Consider the following 13,799-nt stretch of genomic DNA (forward strand, 5'->3'; position numbering starts at 1 on the left):
AAGTGGCTTCTACCTTGCCACCCTACCCCACAGCTCAGACTTGTGGGGAACACAACTGAAATAGTTTCAGATTTCATGTGCATATGGTGGCCAGTCCTTATCATGAAGTCCTGCAGCTCTTTTAATGTTGCTGTTGGCCTCTTGACCTCCCTGAGGAGTTTCCTCCTTGCATGGTCATCAATCTTGGAGGGACGTGATATAGGCAAGATCCATTGCTGCCATATTTAATCCATTTCTTGATTATGGTTGTTACTGCCTTCCATGACATATTTAAGGCCATTGATATCTTTTTTATAACCCTGTCCTCAACAATTTCTTTCCAGAGGTGTTTTGGTAGCTCCTCATTGCCCACAGTTCTTTCCTTACACTAACATGCACTAAAAACAATGAATGTTGCTGAGAAAATCTACAGGAGCATCTGATTTTATCCTGAAATAATCATAATCAGTTCAGCTGGTCACAAGCGAAGTCATCTAGCTTTGGGCATGATTTGGGTGGTGAATGGTTAGACCTGAGCACATTCACAACTCCCCTTAAAAAGGGTGTGTAAACTTATGAAACCAATGCGTTTTAGTTTTTCCATTTTAAATTAACATTCAGGAGTGTGTTGCCCTTTCTTTTTACTTTGATGTTGTGGGTTAGCATGTCTCAATGAAAGTGAGAAAATCTAATTACCAATAATAATTCATCAATGAACGCATTTCCAGGAAACTAATTACCTACTACCCTGAACTAATTCAGTCCTGTTATATCAGTGACTTAAATGTAACAATACAAAGTTATGGGCAATTCCCTTCAGCTGAGTATGGTTAAATGCAGGAAAGGTGCAAACCTGCAAAATAAGAAATGGGATTCCATAAAACTGGAAGACTCTGAATGGGTAGATATGAATCAAGTGTTTGAGTGGTTTTAGATGCACCCTATAAAAACATACATCAGATCCTGTCTCATTGAGAAATCACAAACAGACCTGAGACTACACCTTAAAATGTAAAAGCAGAACGCAATGAGTACTCCAAAATGGGCAGACAGAAACTTTTCAGAGCCAGTACTTTATTAACCTTCAAAGGGAACTGACTGATGTATTACATAGAAAATTAATGCACATACAGCTATCTGAAGTTTAGTGATACATCATGTCCTTTGCAGTTAGATGTATTAGTCCAGAAAGCCATGCCCTGGACGGATGTGTAGACCTTAGCATCATCTTATTTTCCAGTATTATGTCACAAACAAATGATCATATTAAATGCAATGATACAAATTGAGCATTTAGGTGGTATTAACATCTTATTAGAGTCAATATTTGCCATGACATGTTCAAATATTCTTTCGTTATTATAATATTTGTTCATTTTTTATTCTGTCACTTTTCTATTCCCCTGTTAATCCACAGGAACATTTTATAACTTCAAGTTATAACTTCAACACCAAGCCTCTGTGACCATTTCAAAAGCATAACAGTTCCATACAACCAACCACACACATGTACAACCATACAAAAGAAACACAGGGGAAATACAAGCTACAAATGACATAAGACCAGCATAAATACACAGTCTACACATCCAGCAGATTGGGACAGAATGATTATCCCAGAGCACCTTATAATTTGGTCTTTGAAAACCTTTTTGTGTGGTGACACTGTACTGTTAATTGAAAGCATGCTATCAACAGTATTTGGCACAGCATGGTGTTTTAATGAGGTCCTTGGCATTTTGCATTCAAATAGATAAGACAATTGTTTGTGATAGACACCTTCCCAGGAAATGTAAAAAAAAAAAACATTTCTACAAACCTTTGTGTTGAGAAAAAGTTGCATAGTTAATACAGATGATCCTGATTTCAAAAATAGGGTAATGCAAGGGATGAGCATAGAAAACCTTGCTTCACTAGATTTCCTAGAATGTTCCTCTATCGTCCAATAAGATTGTTCCTCTATGAGCCACAGAGATCACATAGCTTAAATGGGCATGAAAGCATCAGAATTATCAATGTCATTGCCCTTCCATGTAGGATATGACTGTGACCGTCCTATTCCCTGTTCTGTCATCACTTCCCATCTGAGTACACTCTAGCTGCTTGGAACCACCTCCTTTCCACTTCGTCTTTGCCCAGCTCCCACAGTCGGATCAGATGTCGTATGCCTGTCTTTGCAGTTATCATCAAGTACTCTTCATTCTCAGGCTGCAGAGTAACAGAATGGCGAGCCAAAACCAGGGACTGGCAGAAGCGGCCCAGCACCAGCAGGTAGAGGGCATTCCGCTCTGCTTCATTCAGAGGGATGATGCTCTCCCAACCTGCCAGCACAGGCCCTCCCACCTCTATGGGATTGGGGCTCTCGATCATCATGTACATGATAGTGATGGCCAACTCAAAGACATAGTATCCACTGCTCATGTCCCCAAAGTCCAGAATGCCAGAGATTTTGTAGCCCTCCAGATCATCAGGTTCAACCAAGATGTTCAGGTCATTGAAATCACCGTGATTTATACCTGCAAAGAATGCCACTCTGCTTATTGTCATAAGAATAACACTTGCATTAGACAATCTTTCAAAACAGCTTTGTGTCTCTGCATGCCAAACAATTTCACCAGACAATATTCAGTGTGAAATTTAAGAGTACAGACTACAAGACACTCAAAGTAATCAAAGTAAACAAAGTAATCAGAGTTTGGTAGTGGAGGAACTCACATTTGCGGAAGGAGCCCAGATTTGGAAGGACTTGTCTCTTGTACATCTCAATGACTTCCTTTACCACCTGCTGCACAGGATCCCCATCCATTACATGAAGGTAGGGTTCTAAGAGAGGTACATTAGACAGATTCCAAATAAAGTTCTTCCTCTGCAGTACCCACAAGTTGGGATGCTCCATCTGTGAAAAACCACAAGATTAATTTTGAGCAGCTCTTTCAATAAGCAGAATTCGTAGAAGAAGGATGTAACATTATATTATTTATAATTACATCCGGACGCCTCGCTCCTCCCACCAACAGAACGAAAGGCCCATGCTCTTCTCAATGTCGCTTTTCCATCATTGCCCCCCAGTGGTGGAATGAACTCCCACCACCCTGAGAACAACTCCTTCACTCCAACCCTTCAGACGTGGGCTGAAGACACACCTCTTCAGACTCTACCTGGACTGACACCCTTGCCGTTTTGACCTTCTAAGATGAAATCTAAGATCTGAAATCTAAGATTCTTGGCTCGTACTTGTAGCACTATCTCTTACGTTATATTTGTAGCATGTTTTTGCCTAGGTAGTATAGCAGCACTTTATTGTCCCAGTGACTGTATTCGATATATGTAACCATAGATCAGATTAGTTCTGTCTCACTACACCGACCTTGTGCTCTGCTTTAGCACTATCTGCATTGTACGACCTGTACACATCTTGCCCTTGTGCCCGTTTGCCCACCATATGCAGTTTTGTACATCGCTTTGGATAAAAGCGTCTGCTAAATGAATAAATGTAAATGTAAATGTTATAAAGCGACACATTTGCTGATTAGACAAACTGCATAACCTCTAATTATGTTAGGTTTCGAGACGTGCAAGGTTTTTAATCATTTTAAATTACAGAACTCTAAATTAGACCTTCTATACAGTCTATTTTAATCACTGAACTTGTATTTGGGATCCCATCCCATCCCATTTTGATACCATCTGAAAGTCAACAGCATTTTGTGTTGGCACTATACAGGTGAGGTGAGGAAATGTCATGGGTCTGTCCACACAGGCCAACTTGCACATTTTTTCCATATACAATCTGAAAGGCAATATACTTTTGTTGGTCCACTGGCTTGTTGTAGCTATGATGTGCCACAAAGCAACTTTTTTTGATTGATTTTGACAAGCCCCACCCCTACAACAATTTAACATAAGTTGAATGTTGATAGACTGAACAGAGAAGGAGTTTTCAATGAAGTATTTTAGGATAATTTTATAACAGCAGAAGATTAAATATGTTTGACCTATGAGTCTGGTGTTCAATAAGGCAATAAGGAGACTAGTACTAAGTGGACCAAGTGTACAAAGGTGCACAGTGCCACCATAACAAACATGATACCTATACTCCTACTCCATAATCCTTCCCAGCTTCAGCCAGTTTTGGACCCCTAATAAATACAAATCTTACCAGAAATAGTAGACAACCTATGTTCATTTTGATGTTTTGCCCCTTACATTTTTTAAGATTGGGTGCCTACACACTTCAGGAGCTTGGCCCCAAGAAATAACATAATATAATAGAGAAATAACATTTTACACATTGGAGGATGACAAAGATGACATCCCGCAAAACAGGGATTTACAGCTTTCCATTAGGGTGATTTTCTATAGTGCATCTGCCAAATCTGATTCAAACAGCCTCACGTGTCTTCTACACCAGCAACCTTTCATGGGTTTAAAAGAATAGTTGCATTTCATTTTTGTAAAAGATGTCTTCCATACTTCCCCAAATGGCACTCTCTTTTCTTAGTAATCACCAAAATGAATAAATTATATTTCATTTTGAAAACCTTACCCCCTGCAGCACCCTGTCCATCATAGCTGCCATCTTCCCAGTTTGATACAGAATTTGCGGGGAGCAGGGGACCTTTGCGATGGTAGTGCCTGGCAAGTAGGTCAGCAATCGTACCAAGTACTTCTGACAGCCTGATCCACAGTCTGCCAAGAGACAAGGACACCTTATTCAAACCATTCATTATATTAGTAGTAGGTTTTTGCTTGCACAGTGAAAAAATGAACTGACTCCGTAGGTATACCTTTCACTTCACCTCAGTTCTGCTCAATTATGACAGCAGAAAACACATTTTTGACTATTGACATCACACATTCAAAATAATTTTCAGTTGATACATTCTATATTATTAATGAAACAGTAAAGGGGAGTCATGTGAGCTATCCGTTTATGACATGTGACTAAAACTTCACCTCAGTCAGATATAGATCATTACGGCACCTAATCCTCAACAACAAATAGTCATTCCAAATCATTCTCAATGTAGGATATAACTATTGGTTCAGTAGAGTCCAAAATGTGAAACAAAGCATTGTAGGTCCAAATTCAGGGTGTAAAAGCCCAACAAATTACTTAGCATACTTCAACATGCATAAACATGCTTATTAGTATAGCCACAGAAATCTGAGTTCTGATTTCAGTTACATTCTGGGCTTATCCATACCAATATCTTCCAGGCTCATCATCTGTCCAGTTAGTGTGGGCAGGGCAGTTTGAGCCGGGATGCCCCGCTGGTGCAGGAAGGTCATGGTATGAGTCTGCATCTCAATCAGTGTAGGGTTCTGACTGTCCACAGTGTTCATAATCTTTAACACATACTCTCCACCTCCAGCAGCCGCCACATAGAAGTTCTGGTCATCATAACTAGGCAAGGGGCGAACCTGTGATAGAGTCATCCCATAGAGCCGCCCAACCAACTCTTGGACCTGGGCTTGGCTGAGATTTGGCTTGGAATTCTTGGTTGACATTTAAGCTGTGCAAAGAGAAAGAGAGCAAAATCATGCATTTTCATCACTTCTAACTCCATAGCTTACAACACAGCACATCTAAAGATAACAAATAATATGCTGAAATAGAAAATCACAACACTCATGCACAATTACATGTAAACTCCAATTCAGCTGTGCAATACTTGTGTTAATGCAATGTTAAAGCAATATTTGTGCAGAAAATACACAATGCATAAATATTTGGTGGGATTCTATACAATTTCACAAGGAAACTTAAACTTGGTACATATTCACTACACACTGACATAATTTGCAAATTTTAAGAACCGGGTAATTTGCTTACATTCTTTGCAGCAATGAAATACCATTCATCCCTAATTTTAGCGGGGACTGTAAAACTAAATATTATTTTTCTATATGTGAGGTCTCTCTGTCCATTTTAGCTCCCATAAATCTTTTGGCATTGATCTACATTTTTTACTAAAATACTGGGGCCTTGGAAATGTGGCAAAAAAAAATAGATTTTAAAAATGTCCAACATTTTCAACACCAACTTTTATATCTTAGAAACAACTTGGAATACAGATACTAAACTTCAGATTTTTTACATGAATAACTGTGATATAACTACCAGAGATATGAGACCAAAGTAGGAGTGTAAACGGCACACACGGCACACACCTCCTAACAGTAACTCTCAGTAGTCATAGCTGACTTGTTATAAATTACGTGGATGCTGGAGAATCAGATGTTCCATGCAAAGACAAATAGGTCTATGAATTAGATATTCAGAAAAGTGCTCACTGATTCTGAAGTTTATTTACAGTTACTATGACTTATTTTTGCTTAATGATTAGAGTGAATAATGTCTTATTACACTTTAAATAGGTAAAGAATGAATTGGAAACAGATGTACATGGATGTCCTTCTCTAATAAAAAGAAGGCAGAGAGATCAGGGGACAGAGACAGAGAAAGGGTGATCAGGAGAGTAAGAAGGAGTGAGAGAGAGACAGAGACTGAGAAAAATGCATTCATTAAATTCAAATGCTGAAAAAAGCCTTAGACATTAAGACAGAGAGAGCTCAAGAGCCACCAGTGTCCACCACCACCAAGCATGTCAACGTATACACAGATGGTTGGACTGTACACCAGTGGCACTATATCTGACAGTTAATCAGATCATCATGTGTCTAGACCACAAAAGTACAAAGCTATCAATGTGAGTCTCCATCCCCTGAAATATGTCCTATAGATCCATATATACACATCAAATGAATACAAAAGACACTCTTAGTAGAATAAGGCGATTACTTTTTTCAGTAAACTCATATTTAGAAACATAAAGCTTAAGAACCAACCTGGTCTGACTTGCCTCTGCTGAATTCCATAATCCAAAGTCTAAACACATGGCAAATAAAAATAAACTACACTTAACAAACCAACACTTGTGGTTCTGGTGGGTATGGAACCCAGAAGATAGAGCTGGCCCTTGAGAAGTTAGTTTACCTTTGTTCCATTGGACTGGGAGGTTGTGCCACTTTTTGGGTTTGTTTGATTGTTGTTTTTTCTGCACCCTCACAACACACATTTAGGTTAGCTATTCCTTTCACAGCCATTTTCATCATTTTACTTCAAGCCAGGGAAGGTTAGTCATGACAATATGCTTCAGTCTAAGTCCCTTAATCTTGCAAAAGCTGCTCAAAACCCTAGCGAAAACTTTTGAACTCTACAAGATCTATTTCTTTGATCAGCTCTGGAAGGGAGTCTTGGTTACTGCTGAACAATACAATGTTGCAATGCAGACTGCTTCAAAATGACAATAAAAAGTGAGCTCCACACTGGGTAGATACTGTGTATATGTGAGTGACGGTCTGAGGGAGACAAAAATGGCTTTCAAAGGGGCCTTTTCCACCCTATCCTCAACAAGATGTTGAATGTTCAAAAGTATGTCAAAAAAACAAACCATAATATAAATCCCGCCAGCAACACCTTGTTTCAAGTAGCAGCTCTGTTCTTGTTTGCACATATCTTTGACATCAACATTAATAACCTAGGCCACAAGCTGAACCATGCTGAATGAATTTGGGAAAGGAAAGAGAAAAGCAGCATACAGAGGCCCTCCAGCTTACTGGAGCCTACTGTGTTCATTAAGCCATATTAAGAGGTGTTCGACACATACCCATACATTCATTTGCACACACATGCACACACATACACACCCCTGGCCCACACGCACATCACAGAAGTACAGAACTCATTATATAGCGTTGCTTGCATTTATGTCTATTACAAATAAGTTCCCTTTAGTCTCACTGAATGTCAATGTAATCAATTCTCCTAGTATAAGGACCAAAGGTATTGAATTATTAAGAAAGATGAAAGCTGGTATCTCCTTTTTGCAAGAGACTCATCTCTCTGAAGTTGAGCACATGAAACTGACTGAATATAGTTGGATTTCTATAGTTTTCTCTGCATCCTACAATTCAAAAAACAGTGGGGTTGCCATCTTAATTAATAGAGAAATCCCTTTTTCTATGCTTAATTCCACTTTTGACCCAGGTGGCAGATACAGTATGTGATAGTCCATGGTCTCCTACACAAGAGCCTTAACTTTTGTCAATGTGTATGGCCCAAATGAAGATGACCCTGATTTTTTTCATGTTTTATTCACTGAAATCAACTCTTACTGAGACTCCGCCCTCGTAATAGGAGGGGACTTTAATTAGACTCTTAACCACCTCATTGACAGGTCAAGAACTCTGTCTAACTTTAAACCCTCCACTGCCAGTAGAATACTTAAACGCTATATAGAAGATAATGGGCTATGTGATATATGGCACCTTAGTAATCCTATGAGAAATCAAAATTAGGCAAAATTATCTCATATACCTCTCATAAAAGGAAAGAAAAAGAAAGAGATAGGGATGCATGATATCAGCACGACATCGGTATCGGCCAATAAAAACTTAAGAAGTTAATTATCGGCATCGGCAGATATGAAAGTTTGTGCCTGGCCAATAAGGTGACACGTTAACTATGCCCACGTGATGACGCTAATTGTTTATTATGAGCACCAGCAACAAGCTTCAACATGTCAGCTGTATGGAAGTATTTTGAAGTATCTGAAACAGATAACAAAATTGCTATTTGCAACGCTTGTAAAGAAAGGGATGCAAGAAAGGGATGCCAGAAAGTATATAGCTAAGTTTCTCACTCTGGGAGGATGCTCGCTGTGTGCTGCTTTTCTCTGCTTCTGAAGGGGCATTAGACTGTTTTTAAATAACGCGGCTCCGTAAGGAGAGAATGCGATTTGAAATGAAACAAGACGGCCCGTGATCACCGAGCTTGTGCTTTGGGACTCGAACGGAGGGCCTAATGGTTTTGACCGAACCCTAGCTTCTCACCCTGGGAGGATGCTAGCTGTGTGCTTTTCTCTGCTTCTGGAGGGTACATGTGAAAATTTTTAAATAACATGGCTCCAGAAGCAGAGACGGCAATGGGAAATAAAACAAGACAACCCTAGATTGCCTAGTTCCTGCTTTGGGACTCGAATGGAGGGCATAATTTTTGTGTTTGTACACTTACACAATGACACTGGACAGCAAATAACGTTTTCTGTAACTTTATTGTGACTCTGATCATTCAAAATAAATATCACGGCTCCATAAGGAGAGAATGCGATAGGAAATAAGACGGGCCATTTTTAAATTATTGCCTCAGATTAATTATCGGTTCTCCATGCTTCCTATCTTCCCTCATGCAAAATGGTTTTCAAAACTGGACAGTGCCCTGAACAAATTCTATTGGAAAAATAAACCTCCCCGCATCAAACTAGCCACCCTTCAAAAAGACAAAAAAAAAAAACTGGGAGGCCTCTCTGCACCAAACTTCTTCTTACATGCCATTTCCTATAAACTCCAGTATTTAGTAAAATGGATTAATTCAAATCAATCCACCTCATCATCCACATGGTTAGAACTTGAACAACTATCATGCAATCCAGTCCAACTGCAGCATTTGCCTTTTATAGAGGTTTCTGTAAAGAAACTAAAATGCTTAAACAACCCCTGCATTTCCTTTACTATGGAGGCCTGGTTCAAGATCCATCGAATGTACAACCTCAAGTTCAAGTTAGATTAATCCACCCCTATATGGCATAACCTTAATTTGATTACCAATAAAAACTATTCACTTTTCATTATGGTCCACAAAAGGTATTGAAATGCTTGGACAATTTTTACAAAACAACCAGTTCATTCCCTTTTCACAGTTAGCCAATAGATTTTACCACCCCATTAGTCAGTCATTTCAATATATTCAACTCTGTCAGCCTCCTTAATGTTTTATAATTTACAAATGGAAAAATAAATCATGACTGTCATAAATAAATCCAGAATCTTCCTAGAAACATGGGAGCCATTTATCGCTTACTACTAATCTAATCTCATAACTGATTTTTTTCACCCATTGTAGTCAGGAGCGCTGCTACTCATACCTACCTGTAGCATACACATATGTACTGACATTCGCGTTCACATGAAGAAATGTGCGCGCGCGCGCACACACTCACACACACTTACCCTGTCCTGTTGATTGTTTTTTTGCTTTTCTAATTGCTGTTTATGTGCTATGTGTACATGTATGTCTACTCTATGTCTTTTGAATAAATAAATAAAGAAACTTGAACCAATAACATGTCAACATGGGAAAATATACTGTGCATTTAAATAAACCTTCCAAAATGCAAAAAAAAAGAGGTGTTCCACAAGCTCTGCAGTTGCAATACCCTTGATTATCTCTGCCTGTGGACACAGCTTTTCCACTGTCAAACTAATCAAAGATCATCTTTGATCTACTGCAGATTTCTTTGCTAAGAACCACATCAACTGCAAAATAAAGCTATTCAAAGCCAAGATGGACATCACTCTATACCAGCAGACTTGCAATGGGGGAGAGTAAACCTGAATACCTCAGTGACAGTATAGCAATGTTCTATAAAGGCTTTGTAAAAAAATGTGACTGCTACCTTTCTTTTATGCTTTCTTTCTCTTAGCTCATTCTCACTCTCTTATTCTTTGTTAAACATTATCTCTCGCTCTCTCACACACACACAAACACAATGCCCCTTTTTCTTCAACTGTATATCCCTCTCCCGTCTCACATTGTCAGTCTCCCTCAATGTTCCTCTGTGCGTCAGAATAAAATTTTTTTTTTTTTCCCATTCTTCCAACATTATTATTCCTTTTTTATAACCTATATAATAGCCAGTCGCAATTAAGTTAATTATAGTACAATGTATTATATTAAACACATCCTGTCTCATGTGAGCCAACCCTAACTTGAATTAGCAACAATTAGATCCAAATTATGTGCATCCTGACAACAGTTTTGCTAATCATAATTGGTCACCCCACAACAGTTACTGATCCCATCCTGCCCACCCAAAGTGAAAAGTTCTGGATCCGCCCCTGCTGCTGCTGCCTTTGACTAACACTAACAGTTTCACAGGCTTGGCACTGTATCTAACTGAAGTTAGTGAATAATAACAAGAATATGATGCCTCTGGAATGTAACGCACTATGAACCATCTGTATACGTCGCCACTTCTTTCAATACGTTGTGGTCCTGACATCTTCGATACCTAAACAGAGACACATTAGCAGAAGAGCAGTGCACGTTCAGTATTTATAATGAATGCTAACCGTTGCTATTTAAGCAACTCTGATAGTATTTTTAAAAGTTCAGAATTGGTGCTCTGTTTTAGCTGCTGCTAGCGAACTACACCATATACTGGTTGATTTGAGATGAAATGCACTTAAGACTAATGAAGGGGTTTCTTTAAAAAACGGAAACGCGGAAGTCACTGTTTCACATATGTGTCCCGTATTTTTAAAGAAAACCATTTTACGTAAGAAAAAATCTGCCATCAATTATTTCTGTAAATGAACCAAAATAACGTGTTTTCATGCAAGACTGGACTGATGAATTGTTTCTGTATGAACAACGAAACAACAGCTGTTATACAGTTCGTTCATAAAGATAACGGTACAGCTAGTTGCTGAATGCATCTTGATTGAAGTTATACAGTGTGACAGGTTTGCCCACCTTTTGGAATATTACAGTTGTTAACTAGCTAGGTAGTTGGTCATTCTTTGGGTGTTATTACCACAAACTAGACTGATAATGAACTTTGCATTAGTCGCTAGCTGTATTTAAGTTGCATTGTTAAATAATATCTCTAGCTAATAATATATATCTACGACGAATAAGGAAGTATGATAATGAGGGACTAACGTTACTTCGTTTTACCTTTATAGTTAAAATAACTATAGAGTGGTAAACGAGCTAGCACACAACGTAAGTCCCGACTTGCCAACACAAGCGTTTCTTAGTAGAAAGACGCATGCTACTCACCCGCTAATATCAGTTGAAGACTACGATAACGTACAAGCAAAGTTGCGTTTGGCTTGTAGTCGTTCCCCAGCACACCGAACGATCTACAATAATCAATACATCAAATTTGAATACGAACCTATTGTGTTGATGGCAGAGTTCATTTCAGAGTTCTAATCAGTGTCAAATCTTTCAAAGCAGTCTTTCCCGGCTTTACCAAGGACGACTACGGCTGCTTCTCAATCGGATTTTGGCTGACTTTGCCTTAGGCACTTCCTCTCAAAATGGTTCCGAGTCACATGGTCAACGATAACCCAGTCCACAAAGTGAACTTTTTGCTCCCTTTCAGCGAGTGCCCAAGTTTGTACCCTTCACTTTTAGTGTGGCATCCAACGATCCATTTCGTTCTGCATTCCAAGGTGCGTGTCTGCTCTCTTAACCCTCCTGTTATGTTTGGGGTCAATTTGACACCATTCAATGTTTAATGTCTCTAAATAAATGCTCAACATCATTTTTTTTTTTTTTTTTTTTTTTTTTTTTTTTGCTTTATATTTAATGACTTTTCCTAATTTAATAGGGACAACTGGGTAAACACAAAATTAACATGATGATATGTTTTTAATGCCCTGTCCTCATGTTGTATGCATTGGTGTTGTTTGGGGTCAATCTGACCCCAGGCTGTTTTAGCTGTATAAAACATATAAGAAATATCAACATTTTACACACATTTGTTTTGGTTGTTTTGGATGATATTGAGGACACTGCAACATGCAATTTTATAATATTCAAAAGACTTCCCTCTGTTATAGGGCCATAACCTAAAATAACCTGTAGTAGTGTGAGAACCATTGACAGTTCACATGAAATGGGGGAGGGGAAAACATAATTTCCATGAAAACTTTGATATTTCTCGTGCTGTGGGGGAGGGGAACTATTTTTCCCACACCTGTGTCTGCGCATGACAGTAGGGGAGGAGCAAACATATAAAAGCTTGCACAGCAGCCTTCAAAACCATTCCTCTTGGTGATCTGTGTGCTCTCTCTTTATGCTCTCTCTCTCAATTGAAAATAAACTCTAAGCAAAGGTTTTCTGCCAATGAGGTTTTCTCACAGCTCTTTGCCAGTAAGAGTGACATAGAGGAGTTATTTAAAGCCTATTTAAGTAGTCAACAAAGAAACAAAGTATCTGACACATAAATTTGGGTAGCAATTTTAATTTCCACCATTTTCTGGAGGTTTAAATTGCAGGGGTCAAATTGACCCCAAACATAACGGATGTTAGTAAATTTGAACATAACAGGAGGGTTAAGAATTTAGCAAGACTTCGATACAGTGAAGTCAAGATACAAAGATGCTACCACAAATAGTGCAGATTTTTTTTGTTTTTTAATTACTTTATTTATTTATTTTTACCGCGAATGAACGTTTCTTTCACACAGTAAGAAACGGTGGTAGCATTGGACCTAGTGATTCCACTGCGGTTTAATTAGGCAGAAACAAAAAGAAACAAAAACCGTGACAACTTTATATTGACATTTATTTATTTGCCAGACTTGTCAGAGCACAGATCTATCCAGAATAAAAATTTGCTGGAATTCAAGACTCAAAGAAATCTGAACCGTGATATGTATCTTGTTATCAAGCGGAGATGGTCAATAGTTAGAAAACCATGCCGTTTCAATCACTAGTCTTTTTTGCAATAAAGTCAAATTTACAAGTGTCTGCAATTTACTGCAATGTCGATGGTCCAATAAGATAAATTATTAACAATAAGAGGGGTCCTGAGGAGTCCTCTGACTGAAACAGTGGTTCTGCTGTCCCAGGCAGATTAACATAAGAGTGTGGATCATTGGCTGTACCTAACCATAAAGCTAGCTAATGGGGTGTTATGGTTAATGTTTATTAAGGTATCCTTTGTACATTCCAAGTCAAGG

General features: G+C 38.6%; 1 protein-coding gene across 2 annotated transcripts; it reads right to left on the minus strand.

Annotated features, from left to right (window-relative positions):
* Positions 1–1,050: 1,050 nt before the first annotated feature.
* On the minus strand, positions 1,051–12,109 carry hykk.2 (hydroxylysine kinase, tandem duplicate 2). Of its 2 annotated transcripts, none has more exons than XM_036522129.1 (5): positions 12,006–12,109; positions 5,187–5,495; positions 4,526–4,668; positions 2,695–2,875; positions 1,051–2,495 (listed from the first exon to the last, which is right to left on the minus strand). In XM_036522129.1, the coding sequence occupies exons 2-5, from the start codon at positions 5,488–5,490 to the stop codon at positions 2,053–2,055; spliced, it is 1,071 nt and encodes a 356-aa protein (XP_036378022.1). In that variant the 5' UTR covers positions 5,491–5,495; positions 12,006–12,109; the 3' UTR covers positions 1,051–2,052. The 2 variants fall into 2 exon arrangements, with proteins under 2 accessions (XP_036378022.1, XP_036378023.1); XM_036522130.1 differs by lacking the exon at positions 12,006–12,109 and adding an exon at positions 11,888–11,992.
* Positions 12,110–13,799: the final 1,690 nt, after the last annotated feature.

The sequence above is a fragment of the Megalops cyprinoides genome, chromosome 2 (assembly GCF_013368585.1).
Source record: "Megalops cyprinoides isolate fMegCyp1 chromosome 2, fMegCyp1.pri, whole genome shotgun sequence".
NCBI lineage: Eukaryota > Metazoa > Chordata > Actinopteri > Elopiformes > Megalopidae > Megalops > Megalops cyprinoides.

Bases quoted from the DNA above. Each gene is read 5' to 3' on its own strand.
- hykk.2 (XM_036522129.1), bottom strand. From the start codon at position 5,490: ATGTCAACCAAGAATTCCAAGCCAAATCTCAGCCAAGCCCAGGTCCAA. The intron at 4,669-5,186 runs GTATGGATAAGC...GTCTCTTGGCAG, and splicing joins GATGAGCCTGGAAGATATTG to ACTGTGGATCAGGCTGTCAG. The intron at 2,496-2,694 runs GTGAGTTCCTCC...CATTCTTTGCAG, and splicing joins TCTGGGCTCCTTCCGCAAAT to GTATAAATCACGGTGATTTC.